Genomic DNA, 19,000 nt, shown 5'->3' with positions numbered 1-19,000 from the left:
ATTTTTAGTTTTTACTAAATACCACAGAACCATCAGATACTGCCGGGGGAGAGGGGGTGGGGTGGCATATCGGATTGAAGTGGAGGCGGGCCAAAGTAACTCCTCCCACCAAGGGTCTCGGATTCATCGTTACTCATCTGCACAGGCAAGAAAGAGACAGAAATGTGTGCATCGAATAGGAATGTTGGGGGGAGATTTGTGCGCAGCCATGACAATCGTGGAGGCCTAGTGCGCATCTGCGCAAAGCAGACTTCGCAGTGGCCAACTTTGCCATTGTCCACCACTGGCTGTGCTACTCTGTGTTATTCTGTGGGTTCTGTCAACTTCTGAATGGGTGGAGTACAGTACAACAAACCAGACAGGCACAGTGGGTTGGTCAAAGACCATGATTAAGATACGAGAGGTACCTGGTTCAAGTCCTTCCTGGGAGCGGTTTTTCCAGCCGTGCTGCAACTCACAGTCAACTGGGAACTTGTGGCCAGGCACAAGGGGTACACACACCCCTAAAAGGGGGACCAGCTACGCCCCTCAAGGGCATCCGGTTTGGGCAGGGTTTACTGTACAAGGACTGCTGTTCAGTGCACCATGCCGGTGTGTTCACATCCACCCAAAGACATGTCGAGCAGGAGAACAATAAGGAGGTTTCGCTCTACGGAATTCCGTGTGAAAATAACGTAGGAACTGCGCGGAATTTTCATACGTAAAGATCAGCGCTGAGGGGTTTTCGCTCTACGTGATTTCTCCACGACTGCTAAACATGCAGTGTTGCTTTGGAGACGCGTTGGCTGCATGCACCCACCGCATGCACCACGAACCGAAACCGCGTTTTCCATCGTACTTTGCACGTGGTGTACGGTGTGTGTACCACATGTTTTGCGCGGCTTGAACTTTGCCATGGATAAATCTGGAAATGCGAAAATAATTATTTCAAAAAGTCCTACGGAGGCCCCAACGTAGGAAACAGCTTTCCTACAGAAATCCGTAGAGAGATTTACGTATGAAAGTTGCCCCCGCTCCCCGGCGTGTACGACATACGGATTTCAATACGTAATTACGTAGAGCGAAACCTCCCTAATATTACTACGTTCAGAGATGGAAAAGGGCAGTTCAGGCGACCAGGAAAACAGCATGGTCAAGAGAAAGAGCCACAGAGTGCAACATGTATGGTACAAGATCACATGTGACCAAATCATGACATCATATGGGCACAGCCCCAAGTGGACTTTATTGCCAGCAAGACTGCTATACTACAATCGGGCAGCTCTGGCGCCATGGACGGTGCCTTTCACTCAATGCCCGCCGGGCCTGGTACATGAGTATGATCCAGTCTGTGCTCTGCTATGCCTCAAACTGTTTCTTTCCCGCTCTATCCAAACTGCTGCTGCATCGACTGCTACGCATTGCTAAGTCTGGCATACGAGCCATCTTCCAACTCCCCAGAAGGACCCCCACTGCTCCCCTATTTGCCAGACTATCAATGCCTCAGCTCCACCAGCTGTATGTGCAACGTCTGCTTCTCTTCGTCTTCCGCTGCCTTCATGGCAGAGCCAGCTCACTGTTCCAATCCTACTACTCCCTCATTGCCACGGATGTGGACAGAAGTTGTGTCACGCGTGGTCAGGTCAGCCAGCTGCTCAGAGTGCCGTTCCTACCTGGTCCCTCAGGCCGTAGCTCTATCGCCTTTGTTGGCAGTACCACATGGAACTCTCTCCCTGCTGATATTCGTGCTTGCGACGTACGCCACACGTTTCAAGCATTGCTGTCTGGCTATGACCTTATCTCCCTCCTCAACTAGCTCTCCGATGTTGTGCCTACTATGTCTTCTTCACAGATTCTGCCTGAACAAATGCTCATCAATTATGTTCTTGTCCTCTATCCTAGTCCAAATTCTGCCTTGCCCATGCATGACTCTCATGAAATGCCCGTACTAAATAGTCTATAGAACAAGAACATTGGATATCATACTTCTCTCATCAACTATGATAATACCCATTTCATACCCCCCCCTTCATAAAATTAATACCTACTGTTTTCTTTCCTTTCATTTCATCTTCTTTTCCGTTCCTTTCTTCTTCATACAAATTTTAAACATTTTCATCATATTGTGAGAGCCGTGGGCCAATAGCCCCGGTGAGAAGGCAGTCTTGCCTGTTCATATGGTGAAGTAAAATAAAGAAACAACAACAACAACAACAACAACAACAACAACAACAACAACAACAACAACAGTTGAGTAGGAGTAGGAAGCAGATTTTGGCGCTCCCAGTTTTTCCCTAGATTTCTGCGGATTGAGGCTTACCCGGGGTACCAGACCCCAACCATGGAGCGCAACATTAGTACTGCTGCCCGAAATGGCGAGCCACGATGGAAATCACTTACCCGAGAAGACATGAAGGCCAACACCGTAGTTTTCACCAGTCACGCCGGTATCAAGACAGTGGATGTAGCCGAGGCCCTTGTTACCCAAGGGTACACGGACGTCGCCTCCGTCCAGATCACCAATTCCAACCTCACAAAGGTAACGTTATTATCTGCTACGCAGACTGACGCACTGCTGGGGCACGGGTTTTTTATCGGCGACAGCCATTTCTCTGTACGCCCTGCATTCACCAAACAACTACAACTCCATATCTTTGATGTCCCGATCTGGATCGAGAATACCGTTATCTGCAGTGCTTTGGCTGCATTTGGCCAGATCCAGGGAGACATCCGCCATGGTCAAATTCAAACCCCGTCGGGGATTACTGTAGGGACAGGTATGCGATTCGCCACCATCGAGCTGAAGGAGGGATGTCGGCAAGTTCCGTCATTTGTCCGCACAGCCGACCAGCACCAGTTTCGTGTCCGTCACGAGGACCAGAGGGCCACCTGCAGGATTTGCATGGGGGAGCACTTTGCTCGATCGTGTCCGAGCAAGCGGCCCACGAACAAACCACCCACAAATATACAGAGCACCAATTCGGCTGCACTCCCTGGATCACAACTGAGCTCGGGTACAAGTGCGCCCGATACAGGAGGTAGTGAGGCTGTTGTGAGTGCTAGTTCAGGTAGTAGCTGTACAAACACGGACCCCAGCGCGGAGCCAGAGAGCTCAAATCAATCCACCAGCTCAGCACGCACGCGCACAGAGCCCAAGGGTTCACACTCGTACGCCAGCGCAGCTCAACAGGGAGCCCGCGCACAGTTCAACTGTACGCACGGGGCGGCCGAACAGGTGAGCACTGCACCCGACGGATCCCCTGCTGGTACTAGTACTAGTAGCAAGGATGCAACACAGAAAACCGCTGAAATGAACAGCGCCAGTGCGTCTGAGAACACAACCAGCGACGGGGAATCCAAGGAAATACAGAGCAATACTCCATCCTCTGTCGACCAAACTGAGGTAGCTGAGAGTTCCAGCTTGCAGGTAATCGCTCCCAGTACACCCCCAATGTCCGGCACCCCTCCGCCTACAGGCACTGGGGCAGGCCACGACGACGGGGCCACCAAGGTTGCCTCTGACGATGCGGATTGGATACCCAGCGGTCCTCGTCGTCGCCGACACAGCCACGGCCATTCGACCATGGAGGAGAAAGCCAAGGCCGATGGGACATGGCCCTCCCCTCAGAGGAAACACCCGAAATACTGAGTCCAGATAAGTTTCAACAACTAGCCAAAAGACAAAAAAACATAAAAAATAAAAATAAAATTCCCCCAAAAAAAACAATACCAATGTCAGTGAATTTGAACTTTCTCAGCACCAACGTGCGTTGCATATTCAACAAAATGGACGAGTTACTTACCTTTACCCGTTCGTGCTCTGAATCTCAGAACGAACTATCAGTCATTGCAGTCCAGGAAACCTGGGCTGACACATCAGACCCTGACAGTCTCTATGCAATCCCAGGCTACAAGCTGATCAGAGCTGACAGACAGGACTATGGTGGTGGTGTTGCCTTGTACATAGAGGAACGTTTCAACACAAGGGTACTGACAATACCAATGACAGCAGCAGAATGCATATGGACGAGAATATCCACAGGTAACCTTTCCCTCGTTGTTGCAAACATTTACCGACCACCCCGTAGCGATGGCACCCTCTTCTGTGCGGAACTGGAAAGAAGCATCAAAACCGCTAGAGCCGAAGGTGACGACCTCCTACTACTTGGAGACTTCAATGCCAAGAACAGTGCGTGGCTCACCACAGACAGAACAGATCGCCTTGGGGACGACATACAAACTCTGCTACACACATACGGCCTCACACAACATGTCAGATTCCCTACTTACATCCACCGACAAACACCTCTCTCATGTCTAGACCTTGTTATCTCCTCACTCCACACCAATGATATTCATATCCAATCACTTCCACCATTTGGCGCATCCGATCACACTACTATCAGTGGCCACATCAATAATCAACTGCCCCCCATAATTAACAACTCCCCTCCAAGATCCAGAAGCACCACATTCTGGTCATGGACAGACAGCACTATCCACCTTCTTCGAGAAGCCCTTTCACGCACAAATCTCAACCACCATCCAAACCAACACGACCCATGCCCAGTTGACACCTTCTGGCGATCCTGGCGCGACAATGTCCTGAGCATCGCCCAAGAACACTGCCAAGTTACTCGCACTCACCCCCCTTGGGACAGGAAGAACGTGCCAGCACGACCATGGATATCAAAGGGCCTCTTGAAAGAGATCAAGGATAAGCACAGAAAACACAGAATATACCTTCACTCACGCTCGCCTGACGACTGGAACACGTTCACTGCCCAAAGAAACCGTGTCACCTCCCTCCTGCGTCGTGCTAAATCGGATTTCGTAACCAACTCAACAGCCTCCTCTACTTCCCTACACCGCCTCATGAAGCACCTAACTACAGCTACAAAACAACGCATACCCGAACTCGTCAGCCAAGCAACTCCTGCAACGACACCAGCACAAAAAGCCGCTGCCCTCAACGAATTCTTCATTTCACAGAGCAAGCTGTCCGTGGCCAATGCGGATGAGCAAACTCCAGCCATCAACACCACCCCTGACATCCTCAGTCCCCTTCAAGAAATCTCGACTTCCCAAGCTGAGGTCGAAAAACTCCTCCGCGGAGTTGATACCAACAAAAGCCCCGGGTTTGACTCTATTCCAAACCGCCTACTCAAAGAAGCGGCGAAGGAACTTGCACCGTCGTTATCGTCCCTCTTTAATCTATCGTTCCAAACCGGAGAAATCCCACGGGAGTGGAAAGATGCCACCATTACTCCAGTACCCAAGCCGGGTGACCCAACTCAACCAACAAATTATAGACCCATCTCTCTCTTGAGCACTACATCAAAAATCCAAGAAAAAATTGCACATCAACTCCTCTACAAGCACATCACACCCCACCTGCCCAACCAGCAGTCCGGATTCCGCGAGAAAGACGGCACTGAGCAGCAGCTCGCCCGTCTCGTCCATACCCTTTCCACTGCGAGAGACGACGGGAAACACGTCAATGCCTGCTTTTTCGACCTAAGCAAGGCCTTCGATCGTGTGTGGCATGCAGGCCTTCTAGCAAAACTCTCCCACTATGGTGTCCAGGGCAACGCCCTGGAGTGGTTCCGACGGTACCTGTTGGGGCGTCGGCAAAGGGTCCAGGTGGATGGCGACCTATCGCCTTTCCTCGAGATCCCTGCCGGCGTCCCTCAGGGATCTGTTCTTGGGCCGCTTCTATTCCTCGTCTACACCATTGACCTTCCACACGCATGTGCGAATCCCAGCACCACCTGTAGCCAGTTTGCAGATGACACCGCTCTGATTTCCATAGCGAGAACTCTTCAAGACTGCACCCGAAACCTACAACAGAGTGTCACAGCAGCTGGAGACTGGCTTCAAAAATGGCACCTGCTGGTTAACACAAAGAAAACAGTCATCCTCCCGTTCTACCACAATAACCGCCCCCCTGAACAGCTACCCCAGATCACCCTCAGGAATAGTCCGCTTACCGTAGCACAAAAACACAAACACCTCGGAATAATCTTTCAGCATGACCTCCGTTGGACGGAGCATGTTGAATACATAGTCAAAAAATCACTCAAGTCTTTCAATATTCTTTTTAGACTAAGGTCTACACTCACCAGTGATTCTTTATCTCACATCTATCAGACATACATACTACCTATATTCTCATATGCGAGCAATGCTCTCACACCGTTGTCCCACACTTCCCTTGACAGGCTAGAACGACTCCAGCGGAAAGCCGCCAGAATATGTCTCCACCTTCCCCTTTACACACACTTAGAACACTCCCACCTTTTGCATCGCATCAAATGGCCAACATTATTTTCACGCTTTAAAGTTAAACATATACTCTTCGCGCATTCTCTGCACCACAATTATGCCCCACCACATATACTCTCGCTGCATACTGCTAGCAACGTGCAACCTTCGTATAATTTACGTCGCTCTCGTACTTGGCACTTGCCAACTCCTCGGACTGACCGCTGTCTCCATTCTCCCCTGTACAAGGCCCTTCATTACTTTAATTGCCTGCCCACCCAGCTTCGCGAAATCCCTTCTCGTACTCCCTTCAAATCCGAGATATCCCTGCTGTTGCACAACTCTGTATGCTCGTGTAGCGACCACCCCTGCCCTTACACTTAAGTACGCAACTCTGTATGCTCGTGTGGCGACCACCCCTGCCCGTACACTTAAGTAGTCATTAACCCCTAGGCCCTGCCCACCCAATTCTTCCTCACTCTTTCTCCTTTCCTACACTATTATCTCTTATTGGCCACTGGCTATCGTGAGAATAAAGATTTGAAACAACAACAACAACAACAACAACAACAACAACAACAACAACAACAACAACAACAGCTGGTCCCAATTTTAGGGGGGGGGGGGGTGCACGGCCGCATACGTGTAGGATGACTGGTGCATGTCATTCATGGTCAATATGTGCATGCTAAACCTAGGTCGAAATTTTTAGAGGGGGGGGGTGCACGTGCCCCCCCCCCCCCCCCCCCCGTGCCCTATGTAGGCTATGGGCCTGCATCATAACACAACACATGGTGACAATATGAAGAAGAAAAACACCCGCACCTTTCTTGAGGTAGACGCGGTGCGACCAACCGTTGCCGGCGTTACGCAGCAGCTCCCCGACCTCGTACCCGTGCGTGGCGTAGCGCAGCAAGTACACACGACCTTTGCCGCTGGCCAGGAACTGAAAGTGGCTTGAGTGAGGCGCTATGAAATAGCCAGACAGGCGCAGGGTGAACGTGTCCTACACAGAGGGTAGAACCACAAACAGCACATTGCGCAATGACGTGTAACTTGTACCGGGAAAACCCCCCCCACCTAGCTATCTGGGCAAGGTCCTCCGGGGGTGTTGAACAGTGCATTGCTGATCTACGGTCATCCGGGGGCGTTGAACATGCATTGATGGTCTATGGTCATCCGGGGGCGTTGAACAGTGCATTGCTGATCTATGGTCTTCTGGGGGTGTTGAACAGTGCATTGCTGATCAGTGTACTCACCTGCATTACTCATGTAAAACATATTTTCGCAATGTGCAATGGGTTGATACAACAACCACTGTTGTGTTCACTACTAACACCTCAAAAGTTTCAGGATCGCACAGACGCCACAAGACAAAAGGTCACGTAATTCTTTACGGACTATAATGAATGAACAGTAGAATACATTGAGAAGAAGAGACTGGAAAAATACGAACTACATCGGAAAGAGAACTCTAGAACACTAAAGAAAACAAACCACAGCATCAAGGAAAAGAACAACGCATGAGGGGTAAAGCGCTGGCCAGCCACAACGTGCGTCCAACTTTGGCATGAGCGTACAGAAGAGCGTACAGCGCTCGGAAAGCGGAAGCTAAATTTGGCGGCAAAGCGACAGCAATAGTACGGCGCGCGGCACATAAGCAGTACGAGGCGAGGCACGTATACGCGTGTGCGGCAAACATTACACACCATGTACCATATATGCATGAACAGCGCGGGGCGCATACTAACTCATTCAACATCAGTGCGCGGCGCAGGCATCTAGCTAGCTGGCGCAAGCATGATCATAATTGCATGCCATCACGCAATCAGCGCACATAAATCGCGCATCAAATAAATAAGTAATCAAACACAAATCAACACATCAACTAAATAAATCAACGAGCTAGCAAGAACACAATTCAAAAATGCAACGAAGAAATAATTACTATTCTAGTCGGTTATTCGCATGGGACCAAGCGCAATGTCCAAGCTGATGAACTGTGATTGCACAAGGTAAGCCCAAGCTCCTGAGCTAACCGTTCTGGTGAGCAGTCTTCTTCGTGCTGCAAACACACACTACACAGTGTGTCGTATCTCGTAACAAGTACTGTACCAAATCACAACGAACACTAACAATACGCAATAGTAAACAATAATCAAAAGCACTACGCAAAAAAGCAAAGCAAGCAGCACCTAGCCAGGGAGACAAGCAGGAGTCACGGTCGCAACGAGATCTCGACGACACCCCAGAAGACCTTTCTCCGACACGATACACAACAACCACCAAGCACAAGAAACATGCAGCCGACTCCACTTATAACAAACTCGCATGTAGCGACCTTCGTGATATGGCGAACCCTTGTCCATGTCCCAGTTTGAAACCATGCAAAATTGACCCTTTATAGCAAACAGTTTTCGTTGATAACGAACCAAATCTTGTAGGGCCGTATGTAAACCAAGTGCACTCATACTGTCATGGACCACTTGCCAGTCATGACTTGCTGCTTGTATGATGTGAGTGCGTTTCTGTTATAACAAACTTCGGCTATAAAGAGCTAATTCTCCTGCACAATGGTGTTCGTTATATCAGGAGTCGACTGTACAGAGTTGGTACCGTGTAAGAAGGTTTGTTTGGGGGGGGGGGGGTTACCCCTCTTCTTTTACCATCAAATATTTCCTGCTCGCATTTGCTGTCATGTAATTGGGTTTGTAACCTGTTTGTACTTGCGAATTCAAATAAAATTATTATATAAATACAAACAAAGAACAACCCGAAACTTACATTGACAAATGAGCGAACAACAGGGATCAGATTGTCCAGGGTATTGACCGTGAACACTCGGTGGTCAGGAAAGTTGGACGTGTTCAATTGCTGCACGTCAGGGAAACTCTGCGCCGAATAGTTGTAGACTTCCAATCTCCAGCCGGTACCACCTGCAAAGGGCAAAGACTAAGTGTTACCCAGAGTCCATAACCAAGAGTGTGCAACGCGCGATAGGGTCTTGTCACGACTCGCTTTCAACATTACGTCATTTTCATGTACATTTTCATGTAGCGAATGTCGCGGCCTGCACGCGCAGCTACGTGAAAATGACGTAATGTTGAAAACAAGTCGTGACAGAGATTTGTGTGGCGTTGCACACTCTGGGGCTTATGGACTCTTGGTGTGACCCAGGGTACTGCATACACCTGCAGACATATGCAGTCAAACCTGTCTAAGAGGACCTCTCAAGGGACCTGCAAAACGTGGTCTCTGTTGCCAGGTGGTCTCCTTATCCAGGGTCGTTTGGCTGGAAATAGCATCCCTTGGTCCTGGTTACAGTGGTCTTCTGGGGCAGGTGGTCACCTTATCAGAGTGGTCGCCTTGACAGGTTTTCCTGTAGACACATAAGCTGTAGGGGGTCCTCTTTCGGTTCGCCACAACCAAACTTGGTCCTCCCCTGAGCGGGAGCGACATTTTTTATCTCAAGAAAATGTCGACCTTGGCCTGCAAACCACTAGGGTTGGAGAAAAATACTGTACGTACTACCAGGTAGTATGTTCCCACATCTGGCCTGCGTTCTGGAATACATCAATCTCCACTTCTCCAGTCGGTACCACCTGCAAGGGATACAGGCTAGGTGTAACCATGGTTCACGTGACCACAAGTACATGTAGACACATGAGCTGGGAGCTGGAGAACACACTGTACTGGTATGTTCCCAGGTCTGGCCTGCGTTCTCGAATACATCACCCTGCCCATGCAGCCAGTGCTGCGTCCTGAGTGTGGCTGCTTACGGTGCCCGAGAATTATGACCGTCCTATGGATGTAGAGACTCCCGCGCTGCCAGCAGGACTCGTGTGCAGGCAGTGCTAAGAAACGCGGCGATGCACATGTTGACCATGGGTAGCATGTGTTGTGGTACGTTATTTTGTGTACGTCGGGTGTACGTCGGGTGTACGTGGTGTCGGTGCATGCGTGTGTTGCTGTGGTGTGAAAAGCAGTCTTCGTCTTGAGTTCGTCATGTCTAGTTGTGTTTCCGTAGTTGTCTTTCAATAAACAGTCTTTCTTAATGTAGTTATCGTCGTCCATTGTACAAGTGGGGAGATGACACGGGGCTGGGAGCACGGGAACAAAGTACAGTTGCAACACACGCAGCCATAGCAACGGCCAACCGGGCACTTGCCGATTGGAGCGCGGATAACACTACAGTGCATTCGCCAAATTGGGGCTCTCTCGTACACCACTAAACATATGTGTTTGAAAAAAATACTTTTTGCACATTACACTTCTCTAATTGTCCGCAAACTCCAACGCAGCCGCTCACACAGTTAGGAAACTTCACTTCTCAACTCCAAACTCTAAAAACGGTCTCTTCACTGTGATTCAAATTTTACGTTACACCAAATTGTCGGGCCTGGCCCATCATCAGGGTCTTAATTTTGCACATTATCTTAATCAATTTTCACACACACGCACGCATGCATACACGCACGATTGCACCGCCAACCATCACCAACCTGGGAAGCTGTTCTGTTCAGGCGTCGGCGACGATCTTCCACTGATATTGGCAGCAGCGCTACCACCACCACCAGCACCGTCACCACTGTATGAAGTGATGCGATGGCGAAGAACAGGAGTTGTGCATTGCACAAAGTACGCGCTGGTCCTTGTAACCTTGCAGGGCTTGCCATCGATGGTGACCGTGGTGTTGCCGGCAGAGTAGGCCCTCAGACCCTCCCCGACCACAGTGACCTGGCTGCCGCCTTGCAAGCTTCCCGTGGGTGGAATGATGCCGCGGATCACTGCCGGTGCAACGCAAATATACGCACATGCACGCACAAACATACGCATGCACATGCACACGCACACACACACACACACACACACACACACACACACACACACACACACACACACACACGTACACGCATGCACACGCACGCACACACACGCACACACAATATCTGCAACAAGATATGTTTGAGATGAATAGCGTACTGTAATTTCACAAATATTCCGTGTACTTTATTATCGGTACTTTCGGTGCGTCTGTTTCATACCTAAAATTTCAATACACCGAACAAACACTAACACACATAATCCAATAGGCAACTCTTCTCTGTACCGAAAATTTCTGTTCATTTCATCTGGCCTGTTGCCCTCATACCGAAAATATTGAGCACCGAAAATTTCTGAAAATGATTACTTGTACTTGTTGTAGTAGAGTAACTCTCCCCATAGCCTTGCCATGGCCATAGTAACTTCCAGCGGACAGACAGTGCCACACTAAATCCTTTGCTGCATCAAACAAACCTCAGTCTCTCCAAGTATTGCCACTGATTATCTCCCAAGAGGGCATCATCAGGGATTTGGCGACTCCTGCGATCCTAACAAACAATATCACTACAGTAATGAAAAATAACATGATGACATAAGAAGGACTGTAATAGGGGTGATCCGGGGATGCATGGTGTTGCCTGGCACTGCTAATGCAGCAGAGGTATCGCCCACTCTACGCACTGCACCTGCACACTCCCAACCTCAACCTCCGGGTTTCTGCTTTTGAAGTCGCAGAGACAGTTCTGGTCCATCGTATTAAACTGAACATTGTCCCTGACCATCTCACCAAGTATAATTGGTTTACTTTCGCACGGGACACTCGCAATGGCATAGTACTTCCCAGAGCTTTGTCAACTATGTTTACCAAATCTCCTATCTTCTCTGCATACTCGTATTGGCTCAAGCTGCCCATGGAAATGAAGACAATATCCAATATTAGACAGTTCATAGACCATGTTAAATGTCATGCCACGTTGTAGGCTCGCTCGCCTCTTTTGCTAGCTTATCTCGCCGCTCTCCACCATGGTCAACATAGTGATACATTTCACCCCGCTGATGCATTATTTTCTTCCGATTATCATCTTCTTTCCTTCATTTTTTTTCTTCTCTTGCCATGGCTGGCTAACGCCCCCTCCTTTGCATTGGCTTCTGCCATTGGACGGTGAAATAAATAAATAAATAAAGTACCCTTTGCTATAGACAGCAAGCTGTTTCGAGCATCTATACCTTATCACTACAGCTACGAGCTTTAACCCTTCGAGGACGAAGGACGAATATATCCGTTTTTTAAGGTATAGCTGGATTCCTAAAAACGAGTATTTCCGTTTTTGAGAAAATTGCGATATCAATATAATTTTTAGGTGCTTGAAGTCGCTCATATGTTGCTCAGACGAGTACGATCTGATTCTTTGTCAAGGTGAGGCATGTCGCAGTCGATCCACGTTGGTCTCGTGGGGAACCGACCACATTTGAGTATACTTAGAGAATGCGCCGATCGAGAAATTATTCGGAATTTGAAACTAACTTGTTACTTTGTTGAGAGTGCCGATGGCACGTAACCTGTCAAGTGTCTCCTTGTCTGAGGCCCTCGGCATTATCTTTATGAGCAGCGATAGTGAGGATGAACAGTATGATTTTTTTACTTTTCTGAGGATGACAGCTGATGTCAATGTCTCTTTAGAATCAAACTTTAGGACACTATATCAATTTTTGAAAATCCCGATTTTTGGAGAAAATCGCAACATACACCTATTTTGAATTGACCATTCTGACCTCTATAATGGAAATATGATGTAGAAACTTTAGGTTTTTGTTGCCTACTGATGTCTATGTCTCTTTAGAACCAAATTTTATGACACTAGATCAATTTTAGAAAATACTGATTTTTCGCCTGAAAATGGTAGGAATCCAGGTGGTTTTGGGCAGTCCTCAAAGGGTTAAGAAAGCCGAGCTACCGGCCATGGTGAAAAGGTGGCACCACAGACATTCAGATAGCTCATTGCTCTAGCGCCAGAGCACTCTAACTAAGATAAGTAGCGGGTGATGTGTAATGCAGCAGCACTAGAGCAGCCTACCGAGAGTGCTCAACAAGACAGAGAGATGTGGAGGAGCGTAATACCCACAGGCTACGCTGTACTTTCGAAATATTCATATCCTTTTGCTTTTCTTTAAGAAATTCTCGTTCTATGGACATTGAATGATATACACGAGCTTTGTGTTGTCGAGACAATGGCGTTTCCCAAAGCTGTGTGTTGTCAAGACAATGGCGTTTCCCAAAGCTGTGTGTTGTCGAGACAATGGCGTTTCCCAGATTCCATCCAACAACGGGTACACAAAGCTCGTGTATATCATCCTTTTGCTTTTTTTGCGCCATTCCGGAAAGTTTGCCGTGGTTGGCTATCACCCTTCATTTCACGGATTCCATGCCATTTCGGCGCCCTCAAGTTCAGCGCCAACCAGGTAAGCGCGGCCGTTTCAGTGCCGTGAACGTAAGCGCCGAATTTACAGCGCCACGTAATCCAGCACCGCATACTTCAGCGCTAGCAAATAAGCGCCAAAATCTCAGCACTACATATGTCAGCGCCAAATATGTCAGCGCCAAATACGTCAGCGCGACCTTTCTCAGCGCCACAGATATCAGCGCCACAGATCTAAGCGCCAATTTATTGATAATACAAACTAGTATTATACATGTTATGGACATCGCGCCTAGCGCCTGACTTCACGCTGTGATTTACCGCACTGCGCATGTTCGTGCTGTACATATTTGCGCCGTACTCGATTGCGCTGTACACGATCACGCTAAACGACTTCGCGCTGTGCTTCTTCGCGCTGTAATTGATTGCGCCTTACTTTTTCGCGCTGAGTTGCTGGGCCATGCTGGCGCTGTACCGTAGTTCACCGCTGCTGATAGTCATGGCGCTGTGAAATCAGGCGCTGAAGTGCTGGCGCTGAAATGTACTGCGCTGAAACGGTGGCGCTGAAGTGGCAAGTCACCATTGGACAAGCCAGGAAATGCTGACTAAACACAGATACAAATTAGTGAGTACCGGCCTTTATCACAATCATGATAATTATTTTAGTTGATACTGGTCTTATAAGTGCCTTATTAGTTAGCATTGCCCATACCTGGCATGTTCTTATTAGTTATCATTGCCCATACCTGGCATGTTCTTATTAGTTAGCATTGCCCATACCTGGCATGTTCTTTAGAGCATACGGCTGTTCTTGTCCATCCACCTGCACAGCGTTATATTCATACTTGGACCTGCATGGTGATAACAGGGGGGGGGGGTGATAACAGGGGGGGGGGGGGGTGATAACAGGGGGGGGTGATAACAGGGGGTGATAACAAGGGGGGGGGTGATAACAAGGGGGGAGGGGGGAGAGAGAGAAGAGGGAGGAGGTAGGCATTAGACTCGAATGGCAAACAAGAAAAACATTGACGTTCGAGTGAGCATGAACTCTCCTTTCTGTTTCTTCTCCAGTTTGATTGCCGTCATCTATTTTTAAATACCTATCTGTAACATGATATACTCAATCGGCGGACAGAACTGATTTGTCCTTTGTGAACTCATCAGCGCAGCACAGAGAACACGAAGCCGAACCTGATAGCAGTGGAAAATGAATTTTCCAAAGCCAGATTGACACCCTTGCCCGGACGTACCTCGCCAAACTTGCTTAAACTGACAAGACAGTGAGCTCTGCGTACTGCAAACAGCGAAGGTATATCTGTAGCAGGGGAGTAGCAGCCGGTCCAGCCATTTCCTCAGGCTCCATGCCAGTTTTAGTCTAACACCGGAACGTTTAACGACCAATTACGTTTTTGTAACTTTGGCCGGATCACCTTTTTTTTAACACAATGCCGAAAGTGCCCAGAATGCAGGATTTTTGCACCCTAATATCAAAATGTTCACAGGGGAGAGCCCCCGACCCCCCTCCGGCCAGTCCACCTCCAATGGCGGTCCTACGCGCCTGTCAGTAGATATAGAAAGCTTACCATCCAATATTGGAGACAAGCACGCGCACATCATAAGAACCTGCAAAACAAAAACAAACCAAAAAAAGTTCTCAACGTTCCTATTATTGTTCTTCACATCACATTTCCGTCAGGTATTTCTTTGTCCATCACCACTTTCACTAAGGCACTTTCTCTAGAATTTGTTTCGTGACATCTCAATAAAACCTTTGTGACATGACGCTTCAGCTGATTCTGTTCATTGCCATCCTTAAAAAAAATAAAAATAAAAAAGAGCAGAAGGAGATCAGTATCAGTTCTGCATATCCGTGCGCACATGGCTCGCTGTGCAGGATAGATAACATTGGAACAAAAAAAGGCAAAGACTTTTTGCTGCATAGGAATTCCTCTCCGCGTTTCCATGCATCCCACCCGCCCAGCTCCCATGCAACCCCGTCTCTACTATAGACCCCTCCTCTCTCTCTCTCTCTCTCTCTCTCTCTCTCTCTCTCTCTCTCTCTCTCTCTCTCTCTCTCTCTCTCTCTCTCTCTTCTCTCTCTCTCTCTCACTCTCTCTCTCTCTCTCTCTCTCTCACTCTCTCTCTCACTCTCTCTCCATCTCTCCCTCCCTCTCTTCTTCCCTCTCTCCCTCCCTCTCTCCCTCCCTCTCTCTCTCCCTCTCTCCCTCCCTCTCTCCCTCCCTCTCTCCCTCCCTCTCTTCTTCCCTCTCTCCCTCCCTCTCTCCCTTCCTCTCTCTCTCCCTCTCTCCCTCCCTTCCTCCCTCCCTCCCTCCCTCCCGATAGACCAGCTGACCAACCAAACAGGCTTAGCAATTCATCGTCCCCCGTTGATATCTGGACTGACCTGAAAGACGGTTCTGCAGCTGACACTTGACAATGCCTCTGTTGCGCAATGAGGACACCCTTGCCACGCTACCGTATCTAAAGGGGACAGGAGGACGGTGACACGGGGATGGCACATTTTCTCCAAAAAAAAGGAGAATGAAAAATCCTTGAAGTGAAATTGGAGTTACTTTACCAACCAGCCTCGGCTACACACACATACACACACATACATATACACACACATACATATACACACACATGCACACACACACACACAGACACACACACACACACACACACACACACACACATACGTGCGCTCATATAAACAGGACAAAGAACACAAAACTCAGACTTACGGTTCCCCAGTGGCCGGGTCCAACAGTCTGCAGCTTTCGTTTCCAACCATCACACTAGACACATGGGCAAAAGGAAGAAAAACGCATTTTTTGTGTAGATAAGTACTGCCGTATTTCCGCACATATAAAGCCATGGCGTTATATCCAAATATAAGGCCACCCTCACTTATAAAGCCATGGCGTTATATCCGAATATAAGGCCACCCTCACTTATAAAGCCATGGCGTTATATCCGAATATAAGGCCACCCTCACTTATAAAGCCATGGCGTTATATCCAAATATAAGGCCACCCTCACTTATAAAGCCATGGCGTTATATCCGAATATAAGGCCACCCTCACTTATAAAGCCATGGCGTTATATCCGAATATAAGGCCACCCTCACTTATAAAGCCATGGCGTTATAAGTGAACAAAATTCAATGTGGAGGAAGTTGCATCTGGCGTTAAAGGTGAGTTCAATTCTTTCAGTGAACGTACAGTAGCGGTGATTCTCTCTGCATGTACCCATCCCCACTGTCACATGCAATACTGCCACCACACCTTCACACAAGTTTCCATGCCACCTTGTACACAATAGGTTCACAATTTGAAATTTTCAGGGAAAATTGAAAGTACATGGATGCTCGACATGAACGTGCTACGGCACCGTACGAGTACTCGGAGTTCATATGCTGCCGATTTTTTGCATGTACGTGTCTCTCACTTTTAGCACCATGGCGTTAAAACCGAGGCTATTTTCTCCAAAAATGTGGTCCAAAACAGCGATGTTTCACCTATAACGCCATGGCGTTATATGCGCGGAAATACGGTATATGTATCGTCTTGTATTAATGACCGTCTCGTATAAGCCTGTTTTGAATACAAGCCTGATTCTCACGATGCACGGGCGGTACAAAAGCCTGGTTTTAGTGTTGACATACATAGAGATACGTGTTTGGAATACAGTAAAACCTGTAACTAAAGACCACCGCGACTAGCGACCAGCCTGGTACTACAGTAAAACCTGTAACTAAAGACCACCGTGACTAGCGACCAGCCTGGTACTACAGTAAAACCTGTAACTAAAGACCACCGTGACTAGCGACCAGCCTGGTACTACAGTAAAACCTGTAACTAAAGACCACCGTGACTAGCGACCAGCCTGGTACTACAGTAAAACCTGTAACTAAAGACCACCGTGACTAGCGACCAGCCTGGTACTACAGTAAAACCTGTAACTAAAGACCACCGTGACTAGCGACCAGCCTGGTACTACAGTAAAACCTGTAACTAAAGACCACCGTGACTAGCGACCAGCCTGGTACTACAGTAAAACCTGTAACTAAAGACCACCGTGACTAGCGACCAGCCTGGTACTACAGTAAAACCTGTAACTAAAGACCACCGTGACTAGCGACCAGCCTGGTACTACAGTAAAACCTGTAACTAAAGACCACCGTGACTAGCGACCAGCCTGGTACTACAGTAAAACCTCTAACTAAAGACCACCGTGACTAGTGACCAGCCTGGTACTACAGTAAAACCTGTAACTAAAGACCACCGTGACTAGCGACCAGCCTGGTACTACAGTAAAACCTGTAACTAAAGACCACCGTGACTAGCGACCAGCCTGGTACTACAGTAAAACCTGTAACTAAAGACCACGGTGACTAGCGACCAGCCTGGTACTACAGTAAAACCTGTAACTAAAGACCACCGTGACTAGCGACCAGCCTGGTACTACAGTAAAACCTGTAACTAAAGACCACTGTGACTAGCGACCAGCCTGGTACTACAGTAAAACCTGTAACTAAAGACCGCTGTGACTAGCGACCAGCCTGGTACTACAGTAAAACCTGTAACTAAAGACCACCGTGACTAGCGACCAGCCTGGTACTACAGTAAAACCTGTAACTAAAGACCACCGTGACTAGCGACCAGCCTGGTACTACAGTAAAACCTGTAACTAAAGACCACCGTGACTAGCGACCAGCCTGGTACTACAGTAAAACCTGTAACTAAAGACCACCGTGACTAGTGACCAGCCTGGTACTACAGTAAAACCTGTAACTAAAGACCACCGTGACTAGTGACCAGCCTGGTACTACAGACCACTTCGCCAGGAACGGACGGTCTCACATCCATATTACATGGTTGTGCGGTGTAAACCTCTAACTAAGGACCACCTGCCACTAAAGACCGTTTTCTCTGGCCCCACGGCCAGGGTGGTCATTAGTCACAGGTTTTACTGTATATATGTAGCTAGCACCGACTTTTGCTTTGACAGGAATAAAAAAATCCGCGGTTCACGTGAGGCTCGGCTAGAGGCCGAGTTTTCCGCATCCGCAGGAGCGCCACCACCCTTCCAGGATCAAGGCGCAGATGCAGCGCCTAAAGCGGTGGGAGGCGAGTAGATCAGACCCACCAGCAAAGTTGTGAAAGACCGAAATTCCATTCACTGCATCCACGTTGCCCTTGTGCCAGGCCATGCAGGCAGGCATAGTAGTGGGATGGTGTAAGACCATGATTGAGAAACAGAGGGTACCAGCTTCAATTCCGGTTTGGAATCGGAAGGCTTTTTTCCAGCCGTGCTGCAACCCACAGTTGATTAGGACAGGAATAAGCCCAGGGTTTATTCACAACAATACGGTACATGTAAGAATTGCTTTAAAAAAAGTGAATTATCGTGTCCGTTCCCGAAGGGAACTCACGACGGCCGCTAACACCCGGTAAACCCTAGCGGCAGATGCAGCGCCCAACGGTGGGGGTGAGTGGATAAGTCTCACAACC

The 19,000-nt window shown here is 48.5% G+C and overlaps 1 protein-coding gene across 1 annotated transcript in view; it reads right to left on the bottom strand.

Moving 5' to 3' along the window:
* LOC135827208 (uncharacterized) overlaps positions 1–19,000 on the bottom strand; it is a 76,710-nt gene that overhangs the window by 47,322 nt on the left and 10,388 nt on the right. Inside the window, exons 7-13 of the mRNA XM_065339737.1 lie at positions 16,229–16,282; positions 15,889–15,965; positions 15,068–15,107; positions 14,265–14,335; positions 10,746–11,030; positions 9,028–9,179; positions 7,069–7,249 (exon numbers count right to left, since the gene is read on the bottom strand). Coding sequence (XP_065195809.1) covers positions 7,069–7,249; positions 9,028–9,179; positions 10,746–11,030; positions 14,265–14,335; positions 15,068–15,107; positions 15,889–15,965; positions 16,229–16,282 — 860 coding nt within the window. The remainder of the gene's footprint in view (positions 1–7,068; positions 7,250–9,027; positions 9,180–10,745; positions 11,031–14,264; positions 14,336–15,067; positions 15,108–15,888; positions 15,966–16,228; positions 16,283–19,000) is intronic.

The sequence above is a fragment of the Sycon ciliatum genome, chromosome 11 (assembly GCF_964019385.1).
Source record: "Sycon ciliatum chromosome 11, ocSycCili1.1, whole genome shotgun sequence".
NCBI lineage: Eukaryota > Metazoa > Porifera > Calcarea > Leucosolenida > Sycettidae > Sycon > Sycon ciliatum.
The sequence above is the reverse complement of the archived record's forward strand: the minus strand, read 5'-3'. Positions and strand labels throughout refer to the sequence as shown.